Source organism: Zophobas morio, unplaced genomic scaffold (assembly GCF_036711695.1).
Source record: "Zophobas morio isolate AGI-343-1 ecotype UQ-CSIRO unplaced genomic scaffold, CSIRO_AGI_Zmor_V1 ptg000026l, whole genome shotgun sequence".
Taxonomy (NCBI): Eukaryota; Metazoa; Arthropoda; class Insecta; order Coleoptera; family Tenebrionidae; genus Zophobas; species Zophobas morio.
The window spans coordinates 12,901,907-12,921,100 of NW_026972131.1; the positions used below are offsets into that span (position 1 = coordinate 12,901,907).

Consider the following 19,194-nt stretch of genomic DNA (forward strand, 5'->3'; position numbering starts at 1 on the left):
CTAAATATGTAGTAATCAGATTTTCCTTCGTTGCTAGGTATAGGGACGGAGCCTAACTGCAAAATTCACATTTCCCTACAAAAATTTACCATTTTAATCGTGTTTTAAGTTTCTAAGAATACAAAGAATCATAACAATTAGGATAGGGTGGGTGGGCGGGGTTTATATTTTCCTGTTTTTCTTAATATACGTGGTATTATTTGATCAACACGATATTCAAAAACCTGTTTTTAATTTCTTGTAAAGAAAAAATATTTTGCAGTTAAATTTCACGATATTCGTAATAGACATAAAAAATTGAACAAATGGTTCAGTAGTTTCGGAGATTATCTGTTTAATAAAAATATGTCTCTTATATTTTTTTAGTAATATTTATTGCATGTGAAAAATTTAAATAATTGTATCAAAAAAAAAAATAGAGTACTTTTCGATGGCGCCACCTATCGCGGGAGAGCCAAAGCAGAACAACAAAACGTCATTTCACCATCCGTAAAAAAATCATAGCGTAAAAAAAAATAATCCTGCAAAAATTTTTATTATTCTTATCGTAACACGTGAAAATCATCACTCATTAAACAAAAACGCACATTTTGGCAACCTGGTAAACATAATCCTCATCCTAAATTTACACAACTAAAAAATAAATTCAAACGAAATTAGTGCTTGTGGTTCTTAAACTTTGGTATTGTCTCTTTAAGGCTCAAAATCAACTTACTACACATATTTTCCGGCGACCACCTCGGGCTATACAAATAATTCACAACTTGTTCTGAACACACTTTGTTAGACACACAGTACAGCGACAGGAGGTGCACGGTCGGTGGTTCGTCTGGAAACAGCGCCCCTGCAAAACACCCTGATACAACCCTGCTTTCACCCCACCCCCACTTACCAATTTCCACGCGCACGAGACAGGAATACCCATCCACTTGGAACAACAACTCGGCCTTGCTGAACGTATCCGTATCGAACTCGACGAGGTGTTCGCCGTACATGGTGCACAAGCTCAAGATGTACTCCTTTTTGAGCTTGTGGTGTTGCTCGATTTTCAGAGCGTGGTCTTGCAACATCTTCGCGACTAAATTGACGTAGTCGGCCAGCGACGCGGTTTTGGGGTACGCCGGGACGTGGAGGTTTTTGGCGGAGTTGAGGACTTGGTCTAGACGCGGAGACAACTGGAGGGAGACGTTCACTCGAGAACCGTCTAGTTTCATAAAGGAAATTTTTAAAATACAGGTGTCATCTCCGGGGTTGAGCAACTCCTCTACTTCGCCGTTTTTCCTACAACAAGAAATTAATTCCAACAATTCTAAAAAAAAAACAAAACTCGGGTTACATTGGTTGTAAATACTCTGGAAGCGCCGAAACGTCCACTTTGATGTTAATTAAAAAGTGTGCACTTGTGTTGTCTAGATATACTTCGATGTCGTGTTCTGGCACTTCTTCGGTGAGAATCTGATACTCTGAGTGCAGTTGTGCGTAAATATTCTCCTTCTGAAGCTTCTCCAATTGTTGTATTTTGAAAAGATTGACAAATTCGTTTAGAAGCGACGTCAAACACCCGGAGTTGGTCACATTCCAACTGATCAAAGTGGGCACGTTTTTCACCACGGCTTCGATTTCGGTACTCAGACGGAAAGTTTCGTCGTTGAAATTGAAATCCGGCGCGAAAGTAAGATCATTCGGGTCGAAAATCAACTCCCAGGATAAGCGTTTCCCGGCGTAGGGTATCCTCACCGTGTAGTAATAACTGTAACTAGAGTCTTCATCGGTGAACTGTTTCGTCGGGGTGATGTCGTTCAAGGAAAGCGACGAAAGCCCTAGAAAATGCGTCGTAACGACTACGTTTGAGGATTTTAGGTTAGTACCTATTTTTCCACGGCAAAACAGCTCCCTGAAGTTGCCTCGCAAGACCGGGGGGAAATTCGCCAGCAGGTTTTCGTTATTCGGCGCAAGAAAATCCATTTTCATTATGAAATCTTGAAGGGGGACTCGGTGTTTGCAAAAATATTTTTGATTTGTGGGACTCGTGCAGCAGAATTTACATTGTATGGCGAACCGGGATATTTTAACGTTCCCGTTTTTGCCACTTTTTACATTATCTAAACGATTCGAACAAACACAACCTCAAAGTATGTGTCATCTTTCTGTCATCTGTCATTTTTGTAGAGCGTGTATGTTAAGGTGGTTTCAGACGACTGGATAAAGCGGGGATAGGCAACACACAATTCACTCAGTTTAATCAATTTTAATATTATTACATGATTTGTAATAGCAATTTCACTCCTCTCTCATCGTTTTAGCTAAACTCTTAAAGCTCTGGCATTTTTCCTCATGACAAACAAGACCTTGTCCACATTGGGCTAGCGGTGGCGGCACGCCAGTCAGAATCGTTGCAATGCTGCTGCAAGCTTCGTTTTCACCTAGACGTTTTCACTCAGTTAAGTATCCACCATCAGGACAATTATAATAATACTTACGTAAAATCGTGTGGCATAAGTTACAACACAGACAAAGTCCTCCAGGTTTCACAACTTGGTTGGGTCCATCGCACTTTCCGATTTCCACGCATTGGACGGATGCACAGAAGCTCGGGGTGCACACGATGCTTTGGGCGATACCCACCATCAAACACAATGCTAAGAAAATGAAAACTTTGTTTTGATGCATGTTAGTCGTTTGATGGTGCTTGCTTTAGTTAGAAACAGATCTCGTGAACAATATGTGAAGTTATGAGTCTTGAAGCATCACGTCATGCTCCGTGACCTCGATGTTGATGTTATTTTATTCCGAGAACAGCAATCGATTTATCGTGTTTTTAACAATTATTGCTGTTTTCAGCTTTAATTAAATTGTTGTGTGTTTTTATCTGTTTAATTGAACTGCAGATAGAAACACCTTGACTCAGCTGGAAAACAAAATTACGATATTAAAAAGAAAAATAATTTTAGAAGTCTAGGGCTTTAGATAAACTGCTTCGTAAAAAAGGGCTAGAAATTGGAAATTTTCCCGAATCCAAATTTTATATACTTTTAAGTGAAGTAAAATTTCGACTTTTCAGAGACCGGACCAAACTACTTCAAAACCAAAACAAAAGAGATCCCCGAGATTCTTTCAAACTATGTACTTAAAAAAACCAACATAAGTGGTTCCCGAGATTCTTTCAGATTGGTTCAAAAACAAGATCCACAGGAGGTCCCGGAGATACTTTCAAATTACTTCAAAAACAAAGCACGCGGAGTGCCCGAGATTCTTTCAAATTACTCAAAGACAAGACACAACGTGTCAAAGAGATTCCTTCAAATTATTTCAAAAACAAGGCACAAGAAGTCTTCGAGATTCTTTCAAATTACTTCAAAAACAAGACCGACCGGAGATCTCCGAGATTCTTTCAAACTACTTAAACAAAAATCAAATACGCAAGAGGTACTCCACATTCTTTAAAATTACTTCAAAAACGAGAGACAAGAAGTCTCCGAGATTCTTTTAAACTACTTCAAAAAAAAAACCCAGAGAGGTCCCTAAGATTCTTACAAATTACTTCAAAAACAAAATCCACAGGAGCTCCCCGAGATTCTTCCAAATTACTTCAAAAAACAAAACCCACAAAAAAAAAAAACACTAACGGTCCGAGATTCCTTCAAATTATGTACTTCAAAAACAAGACCCACAGGAAGTCCCCAAGGTCATTAATTCACAAACAAGACTCAGGAAGTCCCCGGAATTCTTTTGAATTACTTCAAAAGGAAGACACAAGAAGTCTCCGAAATTCTTTCAAGTACTTCAAGAACAAGACCCACAAAAGGTCCTTGTGATTCTTTCAAATTACTTCAAAAACAAGACAGAAGAAGTCCCCGAGATTCTTTCAAATTACTTCAAAAACAAGGCACATGGAGTCTCCGATATACTTTCAAATTAGTTCAAAAACAAGATCCACAAAAGGTCTCTGAGATTATTTCAAATTACTTCAAAAACAAGACACAAGGAGTCCTCGAGATTCTTTCAAATTACTTCAAATACAAGACACAAGAAGTCCTCGAAATTCTTTCAAATTAGTTCAAAACCAAGACACAAGAAGTCCCTGAGATTCTTTAAAAATTACTTCAAAAATTAGACCTGCAAGTGGTAGCCGAGATTGTATTTCAAATTACTTCAAAAACAAGACACAAAAAGTCCCCAAAATTCTTTCAAAATACTTCAAAAACAAGACACAAATTACATTAAAAACAATACCCACAGGAGGTTCCCCACATTCTTAAAAATTACTGCAGGACACAATAAGTCGCCGAGATTCTTTATTCTTTCAAATTACTTCAAAAACAAGACACGAGAAGTCCCCGAGATTCTTTCAAATTACTTCAAAAGCAAGATCCACAGGAGGTCCCCGAGATTCTTTCAAAAACAAGACACAAGGAATCCACGAGATTCTTTCAAGTTACTTCAAAAACAAGAGCTACAGAAGATTCTTGGGGATTCTTTCATATTACTTCAAAAACAGAACCACAAGAAATCCTCGACATTATTTCAAATTTCTTAAAAATGAAGACCCACAAGAGGTCAACAAAATTCTTTCAAATTACTTCAAAAACAAGACACAAGAAGCCTCCGAGATTCTTTCAAATTAGATACTTCAAAACGAAGGCCCACAGGAAGTCCCTGAGATTCTGTCAAATTACTTCAAAAACAAGACCCACAGGATGTCCCTGAGATTCTTGGAAATTACTTCAAAAACAAGACCCACAGAAGGTCCCTCAGATTCTTTCAATTTACTTTAAAAAGAAGACCCACAGGAGGTCCCCGAGATTCTTTCAAATTATGTACTTCAAAAACAAGACGTTAGAAGTCCCCGAGATTCTTTCAAATTACTTCAAAAAGAAGACCCACATGACGTCCCGGAGATTTTTTCAAATTACTTCAGAAATGAGACGCATAAGAAATCCCCGACATTCTTTCAAATTACTTCAAAAACAATACACAAAAAGTCCCCGAGATTCTTTCAAATTACCTCAAATAGCAAGATCCATAAAAGGTCCCCAGGGTTATTTCAAATTACTTCAAAAACAAGGCCCACAAGAGGTCCCAGAGATTCCTTCAGATTACTTCAAAAACAAGACACAAAAAGTCCCCGGAATTCTTTCAAAATACTCAAAAACAAGACACAAGAAGTCCCTAAGATTCTTTCAAATTACTTCAAAAACAAGACACAATAAGTGCCCGACATTCTTTCAATTACTTCGAAAACGAGACCCACAGGAGGTCCCCAAGATTCCTCCGAATTACTTCAAAAATGAAGCACAAGAAGTCCCCGAGATTCTTTCAAATTACTTCAAAAAACAAAACCCACTAAAGGTCCCCCAGATTCTTTCAAATTATGCACATACTTCAAAAACATCATCCACATTAGGTCCCTGAGATCATTACTTAAAAAACAAGACACGGGAAGTCCCCGGGATTCTTTCAAATTACTTAAAAAAATAAGACCCACTAAAGGTCCTCGAGATTCTTTCAAAATACTTCAAAAAAACAAAATCCACAAGAAAAAGGTCCCCAAAATTTGTTCAAATTACTTCAAAAATAAGACCCATTAGAAGTCCTAGAGATTCTTTCAAAATACTTCTAAAACAAGACACAAGAAGTCCCTGAGATTCTTTCAAATTACTTTGAAAACAAGACACAATAAGTGCCCGACATTCTTTCAATTACTTTAAAAACGAGACCCACAGGAGTTCAAATTACTTAAAAAAATAAGACCCACTAAAGGTCCCCGAGATTCTTTCAAAATACTTCAAAAAAACAAAATCTACAAGAAAAAGGTCCCCAAAATTCTTTCAAATTACTTCAAAAATAAGACCCATTAGAAGTCCTAGAGATTCTTTCAAGATGCTTCTAACACAAGACACAAGAAGTCCCTGAGATTCTTTCAAATTACTTCGAAAACAAGACACAATAAGTGCCCGACATTCTTTCAATTACTTCGAAAACGAGACCCACAGGAGGTCCCCAAGATTCCTTCAAATTACTTCAAAAAACAAAGCCCACTAAAGGTCCTCGAGATTCTTTCAAAATACTTCCAAAAAAACAAAATCCACAAGAAAAAGGTCACCAAAATTCTTTCAACTTACTTCAAAAATAAGACGCAAGTAATCTCCGCGATTCTTTCAAATTACTTCAAAAACAAGACCCACAAATGGTCTCCGAGATTCTTTCATATTACTTCAAAAACAAGACACAAAAAGTCCCCAAAATTCTTTCAAAATACTTCAAAAACAATACACAAGAAGTCCGTGAGATTCTTTCAAATTACTTCGAAAACAAGACACAATAAGTGCCTGACATTCTTTCAAATTACTTCAAAAACGAGACCCACATGAGGTCCCCAAGATTCCTTCAAATTACTTCAAAAACGAAGCACAAGAAGTCCTCGAGATTCTTTCAAATTACTTCAAAAAACAAAACCCACTAAATGTCCCCGAGATTCTTTCAAATTATGTACATACTTCAAAAACATCACCCACATTAGGTCCCCGAGTTCATTACATCAAAAACAAGACACGGGAAGTCCCCAGGGTTCGTTCAAATTACTTAAAAAAATAAGACCCACAAAAGGTCTTACGATATTTCTCCAGGAAAAACTGTAGTTGGTGATAAAACAGCAGACTTGATTGATAAAAGGATTGAAAAAGCAAGTGTCTTATCTGTGGAAGGTTCTCCTGTTAATGATAAGAATACTTTCACTTTCCCAAGATATCAACGAAAAAAACAGAATTTTGCAGACAGGAAACCTAAAATTATCAATGGGGTCAAACCCGCTACTTCGTCATCTCTCCGGGGCGTAGAAAAAATGCACCATTTTTATATTGGCCGAATTGATCCTGACATGACGTCGAGTCAAGTGGAAGAATGTCTGAAATCAGAGATTAATCTCCAAAATTTCAAATGTTCAAAGTTACCCTCTAAAGGGGGAAGTTATAGCTCTTTTAAACTTAGTATTCCTCAGTCTAAATCTAACGATATATTGAATCCTCAAATCTGGCCTCAAGGGGTGGTAGTTCGCAGATTTTTCCCATCAAAAAATAAGGATGACTTTTCAGTTTCTAAGGAACGCAAAAATTTTCTAGACGCAGTAGAAGAAGAAACCATAACATAGACCATCTAACGGTGTATTTTCAAAATGTGCGCGGTATGCGAACAAAACTGACCGATTGTTATGTATCGTGCTTGAGTGAGAACTTTGATGTCATTATTTTTGTAGAAACATGGCTTCATCCAGACATCGATGATAGTGAATTTATTGATAACCGATATGTCGTGTACAGGAATGACCGTTCATCAAACAATAGTGAAAAATCTATAGGTGGTGGTGTCCTGATAGCAGTTAGGAAAAATCTTTTATCCAGCAAATTGTACATCCCTTCTTCAGTCGAAGATATATGGATTAGGTTGCAAGTCAACAGCAGATTTTTTATTTTCAGTGCTGTTTATCTCCCACCAGACGTTTCACTTGCTGTCTATGCCGATTATGTTGGCAATCTCAAAACTATATGTTACAACAACTTGGCCGATACGATTTTTGTTCTAGGAGACTTCAATCTGCCTGGCATACAATGGATTCAAGATGATGAGACAATAGGTTTAACTCCAACTAATATTAAATCAGAAAAAGAGACTCTTATATGCTACAATTTTGCGTCATGCGATCTTTGTCAATTTAACAATATTGCCAACTGCAATAATAATATTCTTGACCTTTGTTTTTCCAACTGTGATAGTCTTACTGTAAGTCGTACTGGTGAGTTTGTAAAGGTGGATAAGTTTCATCCACCTTTTAAATTTGTGATATCTGACTGTAACTGTAATTATTACGGTGATACATTTTGTGATACCTATCGTGATTTCAGAAACTGTGATTATAATGCCATCAATTCTTTCCTGTTTAACTTTAACTGGGATTTTATTAGTAGCGATAATGACATATGTGATATTGTAGATGACTTTTACCAGTGTTTGTATTTCATTTGTGATAATTTTATACCAATCCGGAAATCTAAAAGTAAAAATTTTCCCTCTTGGTTTAGCCATGAAACTAGAAAGTTAGTGATTGAGAAGAACAAATTACATCGTCGTTATAAAATAAGCCGTGATATCAGAGATTATTATAATTTCAGTTTAATTAGAGCCAAATGTAAACAAGAAATCGCTTGCTGTTACAACAAATTTATTAAGAACACCGAATCTCAAATCAACTCTAACCCAAAACATTTTTGGAATTTTATTAAGAGTGTAAAAAACAGTTGCGACTTTTCAAATATAATGATTTATAAAAGTATTGATGTTTGCGGGTTTCAAAACATAGTTGATACGTTTGCCAGTTTTTTTTCTTCCGTATATACTAATAATACCAGCAGTAGTAGTAATTATAACTATCCTTACACAATTGACTCATTTGTTGACATCAGCTCTGTGCATATCACGGAAGATTTGGTAGCAAGAGAACTTAATGCTCTAAACTTAAACAAGGGTGCTGGGCCAGATGAGTTACCTCCAACATTTTTTTATAACTGCAGAGATTCATTGGTTATACCACTAACACGAATTTTCTCTATTTCAATAAGTTCGGGAAAATTTCCTGACTTGTGGAAATCTGCACGTGTGGTACCAATCTTTAAATCTGGCAATAAGCAAGACATTGAAAACTATCGACCGATTAGTATAATTTCAGTTCTATCGAAAATCTTTGAAAACATTGTGTCCAGTTTCATAAGTGATTCTTTTAGAAACGTAATCAGTGTGTCACAACATGGTTTTTGTTCTGGTAGATCAACTGAATCTAATCTCTTTGTATACATAAATGATATTTTTAATGCAATTGAGGACGGTTCGGAAATTCACTGCATCTACACAGACTTCCACAAGGCGTTTGATACTGTTGATCACACCATTTTGATACACAAACTTCTACTCTACGGCGTTCGTGATCCTTTACTTTCATGGATTCATTCTTATATCAGTCATCGTCTACATTTTGTACAATTAATGAAGTTCAAGTCATCTACCTACGAATCAACATCTGGAGTTCCTCAAGGCTCGGTTATAGGACCACTTTTATTTAATATCTTCATTAACGATATCTGCTTGAATTTCAACTCAAATTCCTTACTGTATGCAGATGACTTGAAGTTATATAAGAAGATTGATTCCATGTATGACATAAATACTTTGACAAATGATCTTATATGTCTTAACGATTGGTGTAAACTCAATCATATGTCTCTTAACATTAAAAAATGCAAAGCAATGTGCTTTAGTCGCAAAAGTCGTCCCTCAGTTCCATTGTACCTACTAGAAAATACGCCCCTAGACATAGTTAGCAATGCCAAGGATTTGGGTATCTATTTAGACACTAAATTATCTTTCGTCAGTCACTGTGAATATGTTGTTTCTAGAGGTAGAAAACTTTTGGGGTGTTTAAAACGGTGGACGGTGAACTTCAGTAACATCAGAACCATTCTGATATTCGTTAGTCCGATCGATATTGGAATTCAATTGTGTCAACTGGTCACCGTTTTATATCACTCACATAAGCCGAATTGAAGCTGTCCAAATCAAACTTTTAAAATATGTCAAATATAAGTTGTGTGGTGATGGTATTGTGTTAGCAGATACAGACCTTGTTGCATCTTATCTGTCAGTACATACACTAGGAAATCGTCGTAAGTATCACAAACTATGTTTTCTTTTTAAATTATTAAATGGTTTAATTGAAGCCCCCATATTGCTAGCGTTGGTAGGTCTTAATGTGTCAATCCGTAAGGTTCGTACGCCTAGGCTGTTTTTTATACCAGTTCATAAAACGAATTATGCATTACATTCGCCTCTAAATAGCGTTTTGATGATTGCTAACGAATGCAACACTTTAGAGTTTTTTGGTATCTCCCTCAACGCCTTCAAGAAAGAATGTCGCAAATTGTTACTATTATGTTAATATGAATTGTTATGTTAATATTTTGTTATGTACTTTATGTAATGCCTTTACATCTTTCGGCGTAATAAAGCACTATTATTATTATTACTATTATTATAGGTCCTCGAGATTCTTCTAAAATACTTCAAAAAACAAAACACACAAGAAAAAGGTTCCCGAAATTCTTTCAAATTACTTCAAAAATAAGACACAAGGAGTCCACCAGATTCTTTCAAATTATTTCAAAAACTAGACCCACAGGAGGTCTCCGAGATTCTTTCAAATTACTTCAAAAACAAAACACAAAAACTCCCCGAAATTCTTTCAAAATACTTCAAAAACCAAATCCACAAGAGGTCCCCGACATTCTTTCAAATTACTCCAAAAACGAGAAACAAGAAGTCCCCGAGATTCTTGCAAACTACTTCAAAAAAAACAAAAGAGGTCCCCGAGATTCTTCCAAATTACTTCATAAACAAGACACCAGAAGTCCTCAAAATTCCTTCAAATTACTTCAAAATCAAGACCTACAGGGGTCCCCGAAATTCTTTTAAATTATACTTCACGATATTATGGACAGGGGCGGATTCGGTTATCTCGAAATTTTCCAGAGGCGCCAGTAGCCATTCGTACACCAGGTTCCTCGATTCCAAATTTTATATATTCGTACTTTTAAATAAAGTGAAATTTTTCCCGGGCTGGTTCAACAGGTTCCTGTTCGTCAGACGACTTGATCCACGTGGTAGGACTACTTTTAATTTCAAACTGAACTTTTTGATTTATTTTTTGAAAAATTAAGACGAAAATCGCGCAAAAAATGTCACATGGAAGTTCAAAACAACATTTAATAAAATTTTGAAGGTTGGTGAAGGAAATTTTTGATAATTTTCTTGGTTAGTATAACGTATTGAATTGGAACTCCCAGAAAAGCGCTTTATCGTCATTATATCGTTAAACTAGCATTTAAAATCGTTTTTATATTGCGTTATTACGTCCAAAGGCACTCTTATGTCTTTTAGATTGTTAATTCTTGTCAAAATTTCATATTTATTTGATTTCCAAATGCCCATCAAAAATTGTAGCTCTACCAGGTGGATCAAGGTTTGCTTATTGCAACAATTCAAAAACAAAAAAGTAAAAAATTTAGTCATGAATTTCGCCCTTTGGTAGTGTTAACTAAACTCTTTAAGCTCTGGTATTTTCCCTCACAGCAAACATTTCACCAAAACAGTGCTATCAAAAAAATTAAAACTTGGTTGTGATGCATCTGAGTCGCTTGAGTGCAAGTTGAAGTGTCAATGCGGACATGTGCAAAAAGCCGTATTTTATATAACAGATCCAGTAAAAATATGTGAAGTTGTTAAATCAACAAGTGGCTGCGATGGAAAACAAGCTACAACCTTGTGAAATAACATCGAAGACAGAAAATGTTTGTTAATAAAGACGATATTTGTACATTTATTTATTTAACAACGATGATAACCTGGAAAAACAGCAATTTACAAATAAAGGGAAAATACCTGATGCAAGCACAACAGAATTGACGAAAGGGGTCAATTTCAAATGAGATGTGGGATGACGTCACTAGTTTTGTAGACGGGATAAATTCCACAAATAAATCAAAATCACGGCATTATGAAAATTTTCCTAGAAATTTCAATCAGTTAATACCATCGACAATCGTATGAAAAAGTTAAGCTTTTTGATAACAATTTCAGATAATTTTCGTATAAACACACCATAACGATTTTGCTTACAAGTCATTAGTGGAATTAATGATCCGGAAAAAATTGGCTTATTTGAAAGTGTCGATAATCGCAAAAGTTAAGAATATAATAAAGAATTCCCAAAGAATAAGAAAGCGTTAATTTAAAATAAATTAAGTGCATCGTTTAATTTCTTTAATAATTATGTTCCAGCTGAGTTTAGCATCGCCGGCACACCCCTTGGGCTAGGCTCATCTATTTCGCTCCCCCAGTGATTAGGGTGAAGGGTTGAAACCGAACCCCTCCCCACCAACATCGCTCATTTCGCAATATTTTTGCCCATCGACGTATCCTCACAGGAAATTAGTGTTGGAGTTCACGTCGTTGGCGGTGCAACTATTAAAAAAGTCCTTGAACAACGTAAACCTGATAAAATTTGAGCAAGCAAAATCGCACTTATCGCAAACAAAATGCATTTGTCGCTCCTGAATTCAAGAGTGAGTGGCGGCGTCGACCGCGGCCGAATTACACAATAAACCAATGCAACAATTCTGTTAAAACGTTAGCACAGTGAACCCATTGTTGACATCGTCAACACATCGATTTGTGCATCAATAGCCTATGCATATGCGCATTAGTTCCAAAATACAACAAACTCGAGGCGCAAACTCGTCCTAAATCGCCACCCGAGTTCGTAGATTAAGAATTTCGGTTTTGTATTGATCCGCGAAAAGATAAGTTTAATGAAACTGACCGTGATGTTTGGCTATTTACGAAAGTGATGGGATTGTGTGGATAAACCCGCAACATGTCAAAGGTAAGCGGTGGCTTGGTAGTTACACTTAAAAAAAAATGTAGTCGGGGTACCCTGAACTCCCTAAAGTCGGGCTTTGTTGCTTTGTTGTCGGCGTTTTTGTCAACTGGGACGTTTCAAATGATTGAGTTTAATTTCCACATTTTGTGTAGAGGTTTGCTTTATTATGCAAGAAGTGAGTACCGTGACCGATTCTGATACCGACGACAGGTAGAGAAAACACGTCGAAAAATACCGGCAAAAGTAGTGATATCACACTCATTTTTATTTATTTTCGTTATCTGTGTAGATCGTTCAACCTGTTTACGAACTATTAACGAAACTATTAGATAACGACGTATACGTGACAAGGTGGCTGGCAGACGATTCCAGATTCCAGATCGTATCGTATCGTCTCCCAAAAACCGGTGAAACCAGGACACAAACCGTCACAAAAACCCCAATTAACCACAATTAACAAGCAAAATAACAACAACGAAAACCGTAAAACCGAGCCGCTTGTGTACAGTTTTAATACATTTTCCACCTTATTAATATTGCACGCACGGTGCGTAACAATTGTTCGCTATTGTTGTTTCCTTTTTATGTAACCTGGAACTGGAATTACCTAATTCACGCTCCGAACGCATCCCGGTTGATTATTTATAACTCGGAAATATGGAGCGTCCGAAAAGTCCCATCTCCAAAATCTTTTTCCTTGTGAAATTCGCCTTTCGACTATTTTTAAACAAATGTTTGCGCGCTTTTACGAGCGACGTTTATTTTGCGAAAGAGGAAGAGGAACAGTGTTTGGATTCCGATTAGTTTGCGCAGATTTCAGGAACGAGACGGCGTAGCCAAATATTTATCCGAAAATGATTGATCTAAAAATATGACAAAAGAACCGATCCGACGAATGTCGAAGTTGAAGATGGGACCGAATTAGAGCGACCTTTAGCGGATGGAGGCTGGGCTGTGGTTTCTTTGTGGGATGGAATCAGGGCCGGATTTGGGGCATTTTAGACACCTCGTGACAAAAAGGTGAAGCTAAACGGGCGAGTACATCAAGTAAAATTTATTTATTCATCCCTCCCAAAACACTGATGACCTCATCGTGATTTCAGGAACGACTTGTCTAATTCTCCGAAATGCCGAAACACTGTAAGTTAATGTTACAGTATGCAGGTCAAAATCAATACATTTATTTTCCCACGAAATTGATAAATCGCGTCATTCTTAAATTTGTTTCACTTAATTTATTGAAAAATATTACCTTACGTGGGTGCAGATTCGTTGTTCTTCAGCGGTGAGGGAAGTTCTGTGTAAAAACTGTTCAAATCTTACACCTAAAATCGTATAATTATGAATCAGGTCAGGCTAGATGAGGTCAGTTGAAGTCAGGTCAAGTCATATCAGATCTGATCAACGAATTATATCTTGTTAGATCAAGTCAGGTTAGGTCACCTCACCTCAAGTCAGGTCAGGTTAAGTCATTTTCGAATTTTATTTTTTTACGATGACACCAATATGTTAAGGTGTTAAAATAGTCCAAAATCCAGTCAGCAGTTACATACTGGTTTTCGAAATGTTCACGTTCAAACTCGAATTTTGAAAATATCTCAAAAATGATCAGAAATATGAGCATTTTTGAGATTTATTATTAGCGCCTCTAGAAAAACGGTAGGACGTTGTCTAAAAATCCACAAAAAATATGGGATGGGTCACCAAGTGCGCTCTCGCCAAAAAAAAACGTCAACGTGACATTCTTTCGATGTATAAACATAAATAAACCCATGTTACACACACTGCTATTATCTAGTGCTGAAGGACAAGGGGTGTTATTTATGCATCTAGTTTTTACTTTACAGCGGTTATCGCAAAACGAAAAACGTAAAATCAAATTTTATCATTTTTTTAAAGAGATGGATTTGTTGGATTATACTTCTAGCTTTCGACTAATTTTTTATTGATCAAATTAAGAACCTCATTTTTTAGACATGCTTATACAGGGTCACTCAAAAAAAATCAGTCAATGTATTTTACTGAATAAATCAAGAATTGCAAAACTGAATACTTTGAAATCTTGCAGACGTTTTAAAGTTGTTGTAAGAGTGGTAAATTGTTAATCAAAATCTATCTGTTTATTCCCCCAAAAAATTGATGACGTCATTTCAAAATTTTGCCGAATAAATTCCACCCAAAATGTGCAAAATATGATAAATTTTTACGTGTGATTTATCATTGCATCAATTTATTTTATTGATTAAATCAGGAACGGCTCACTCCATTTTCCTTGAAAATTTTCTGAATACTATACTGTTATTTTGAAATTTCCATTTTACACTAAATAAAATAAGTCAACGTGAAGCGGAGAAAGGAGGTGGGCGGGGCTTTTTTCTAGTTTTATGAGTAAGCAGTAGCCCCACCCACCCACCCCTTCTTCGTTCCAGTGACTACTCTTAATTGTTCAGTCCTATTTTAACAAGTTTTAATCCCACCCACCCACCCTTTTTTATCTTGGAAAATATGTTAATTACCAAAATCAGTCTTATCTTATCAAGTACGAGGCCCGCCCACCGGCCCTCTATTTTTAAAAAGTACATATATGATTTTCCACAATCAGTGATATACCCTCTAAGAAAAGAAAGGGTGGGTGGGCGGGGCAAGTAGCTGTTAAGTTAAGACTGACTTTGGCAAATGAGATACTCTCTAAGAATAGACAGGGCGGGTGGGCGGGGCTATTACCTGCTAAGATAACACTGACTTTGGCAAAGGACATACCCTCTAAGAAAACAGAGGGTGGGCGGGTGGGGCTAGTAGCTGCAATAATAAAACCGATTTTGGCAGATGACATACCAAAATCAATCTTATCTTAGCAGATACTAGTAGCCCCGCCCACACACGCTGTTATCATTGTAAAAAATGAGAAAACGGGTGGGTGGGTGGGGTTAAGTTTTTACTTTTTCCTATAGAATCTATTATAAGCAACCAATAGCCCCGCCCACCCACCCTTTCTTCGTTCCAGTGACTACTCTTAATATTGTTCAGTTCTATCTTAGCAAGTTTTAGCCCCGCCCACCCACCCTTTTTTTTCTTAGAAGATATGTGATTTACCAAAATTAATCTTATCTTAAGAACACCGCCCCCCACACACGCTGTTCTCATTCTAACGATTTTATCTCTGTTCATGAATCACTGAAATGGAGGCGGGGTGGGTGGGCGGGGTGAATTATATGTTCTTTTGTAAAGTGAGAATGGGAACTAATAGAACGGAAGCTGTTAAAAAGAGCATTTATCGTATTTTTTTTGTTTACTATAGCATTTATTTCTTATTTCGGAAGAAAAAAATGAGAGAACGGGTGGGTGGGCGGGGCTAAGTTTAGCTTTTTCCTAGAGAATCTTTTATAAGCAAACAATAGCCCCACCCACCCACCCCCCTCTTCATTCCAGTGATTAATCTTAATATTGTTCAGGCCTATGTTTGCAAGTTTTAGCCCCGCCCACCCACTCTTTTGTTCTTAGAAGATATATCATTTACTAAAGTCAATCTTATCTTAAGAACACCGGCCCCCACACACGCTGTTCTCATTATAACGATTTTTTCTCTCTTCACGAATCACTGAAATGGAGGCGGGGTGGGTGGGCGTGGTAATTACATTTTCTTTTGTAAAGTAAGAATGGGAAATAATAGAACGTAGGTTGTTAAAAAAAAGCATTAATCGTACTTATTTTGTTATACTATTTATTTACTATAACATTTATTTCTTATTTCTGAAGACAAAAATGGGAGAATGGGTGGGTGGGCGGGGCAAAGTTTGACTTTTCCTACAGAATCTATTATAAACAAGCAGTAGCCCCGCCCACACACCCCTTCTTCGTTCCAGTGACTACTCTTAAAATTGTTCAGTACTATCTTGGCAAGTTTTAGCCCCACCCACCCGCCCCTTCTTCGTTCCAGTGACTACTCTTAATATTGTTCAGCCTTATCTTAACAAGTTTTAGCTCCGCCCACCCACCCTTTTTTTTCTTAGAAGATATGTTATTTACCAAAATCAGTCTTATCTTATCAAGTACCAGCCCCGCCCACCCACCCTCTATTTTTTCAAAAAGTAGGGCATCTACCAAAATCAGTCTTACGTTAACAAGCACTAACCCCGCCCACCCACTCCTTCTTCGTTCCAGTAACTCCTCTTAATATTGTTCAGTCCTATCTTAACACATTTTAGTCCCGCCCACCCACCCTTTTTTTTCTTAGAAGATATGTTATTTACCAAAATCAGTCTTATCTTATCAAGTACCAGCCCCGCCTACCCGCCCTCTATTTTTTTAAAGAGTATGTCATCTACCAAAATCAGTCTTACGTTAACAAGTACTAGCCCCGCCCCCCGTCCATTATCGCCACAATCAGTCTTATCTTAGCAGATACTAGCCCCCCCCCACACACGCTCTTCTCATTCCGAAAAATGAGAGAACGGGTGGGTGGGCGGGGCTAACTTTAACTTTTTCCAACAGAATCTTCTATAAGTAAGCAATAGCCCCGCCCACCCACCCTCTCTTCATTCCAGTAATTACTCTTAATATTGTTCAATTCTCTCTTAGCAAGTTTTAGCCCCGCCCACCCACCGCTTCTTTGTTCCAGTGACTACTCTTAATATTGTTCAGCCTTACCTTAACAAGTTTTAGCCCACCCACCCACCCTTTTTTTCTTGGAAGATATGTTATTTACCAAAATTAGTCTTATCTTATCAAATACCAGCCCCACCCACCCGCCCTCTATTTTTTTAAAGAGTAGGGCATCTACCAAAATCAGTCTTACGTTAACAAGTACTAGCCCCGCCCACCCACCCCTTCTTCGTTCCAGTAACTACTCTTAATATTGTTCAGTCTTATCTTATCAAGTACCAGCCCCGCCCACCAGCCCTCTATTTTTTTAAAGAGTATGTCATCTACCAAAATCAGTCTTACGTTAACAAGTACTAGCCCCGCCCCCCCGTCCACTATCGCCACAATCAGTCTTATCTTAGCAGGTACTAGCTAAGACAAAACTGATTTTGGCAAATCACATACCCTCTGAGAAAGGAGAGGGTGGGTGGGCGGGGCTAATAGCTGCTAAGATAAGACTGATTTTGGCAAATAAGATACCCTTTAAGAATAGAGAAGGCGGGTGGGCGGGGCTATTGTCTCCTAAGATAACATTGACTTTGGCAAATGATATACCCTCTAAGAAAAGAGAGGGTGAGTGGGTGGGCAGGAGTAGTACCTGTTAAGATAAGACTGATTTTGATGGCTTAAATTACGTATCCTAAGAAATTTAATCAAATTATTATAAGAAAAGACTCTAGAGGCTCCAAAGCACTTTTAAATTTCCAAACAGGAATACCTAGACCCCAATTTTTCAAAAAAAAAGCGGAGTCCCAAAATTGACTCAAAAACAGGTCAGATCAGAGTTTTCCAAAAATAGGACACCAAGCTCCCCTAAAATTGTCCCATCCATCCTTTATGTTCTTAGAGGATAGGTCATTTACCAAAATCAATCTTATCTTAGCAGATACTAGCCCCGCCCACACACGCTCTTCTTATTCTAAAAAATGAGAGAACGGGTGGGTGGGCGGGGCTAACTTTAACTTTTTTCAACAGATTCTATTATAGGCAAGCAATAGCAACGCCCACCCACCCCTTGTTTGTTCCAGTGACTACTCTTAATATTGTTCAGTCCTATCTTAGCAAGTTTTAGCTCCGCCCACCCATTCTTTTTTTTGTTAAAAGAAATGTAATTTACCAAAATCGAGCTTATCTTGGCAACACCGCCCCCCACACACGCTGTTTTCATTCTAACGATTTTATTTCTCTTCATAAATCACTGAAATGGAGGTGGGGTGGGTGGGCGTGGTGAATTATATGTTCTTTTCTAAAGTAAAACTGGGAACTAATAGAACGTAGGCTGTTAAAAAAAGCATTAATCGTTATTTTTTTGTTATACTTCATTGCTATAACAATTATTTCTTATTTCTGAAGAAACAAATTAGAGAACGGGTGGGTGGGCGGGGCCAAGTTTAAGTTTTTCATAGAGAATCTTTTATAAGCAAGTAATAGCCCCACCCACCCACCCACCCCTTCTTCGTTCCATTGACTACTCTTAATATTGTTCAGTCCTATCTTAGCAAGTTTTAGCCCCGCCCACCCGCCCTTTTTTTCTTGGAAGATATATCATTTACCAAAATCTATCTTATCTTAAGAACACCGCCCCCCACAGACGCTGTTCTCACTCTAACGATTTTATCTCTCTTCATGAATCACTGAAATGGAGGAGGGGTGGGTGGGCGGGGTGAATTATATGTTCTTTTGTAAAGTGAGAAGGGAACTAATAGAACGTAGGCTGTTAAAAAAAAACATAAATCGTACTTATTTTGTTATACTATTTATTTGCTATAACATTTATTTCTAATTTCTGAAGACAAAAATGGAAGAATGGGTGGGTGGGCGGGGCAAAGTTTGACTTTTCCTACAGAATCTATTATAAACAAGCAATAGCCCCGCCCACACACCCCTTCTTCGTTCAAGTGACTACTCTTAATATTGTTCAGTCCTATCTTAGCAAGTTTTAGCCCCGCCCGCCCACCCCTTCTTCGTTCCAGTGACTACTCTTAATATTGTTCAGCCTTATCTTAACAAGTTTTAGCCCCGCCCACCCACTGTTTTTTTTCTTAGAATATGTTATTTACCAAAATCAGTCT

At 37.4% G+C, this 19,194-nt stretch overlaps 2 protein-coding genes across 3 annotated transcripts in view; one reads left to right on the forward strand and one right to left on the reverse strand.

Annotated features, from left to right (window-relative positions):
• Positions 1-519: 519 nt before the first annotated feature.
• Positions 520-2,164, reverse strand: LOC135136402 (BRISC and BRCA1-A complex member 2-like). The gene is made up of 4 exons (XM_064065654.1): positions 1,869-2,164; positions 1,337-1,820; positions 893-1,281; positions 520-844 (listed from the first exon to the last, which is right to left on the reverse strand). Exons 1-4 carry the CDS (start codon positions 1,969-1,971, stop codon positions 657-659), a joined length of 1,164 nt encoding a protein of 387 aa, XP_063921724.1. The 5' UTR covers positions 1,972-2,164; the 3' UTR covers positions 520-656.
• Positions 2,165-12,203: 10,039 nt separating this feature from the next.
• Positions 12,204-19,194, forward strand: part of LOC135136145 (centrosomal protein of 164 kDa) — a 108,635-nt gene continuing 101,644 nt past the window's right edge. The window contains exon 1 of one of the 2 annotated variants that reach the window (XM_064065281.1): positions 12,204-12,484. In XM_064065281.1, the coding sequence (XP_063921351.1) occupies positions 12,476-12,484 (9 nt within the window). In that variant the 5' untranslated portion in view covers positions 12,204-12,475. The remainder of the gene's footprint in view (positions 12,485-19,194) is intronic. The other variant, XM_064065280.1, reaches the window with a different exon arrangement.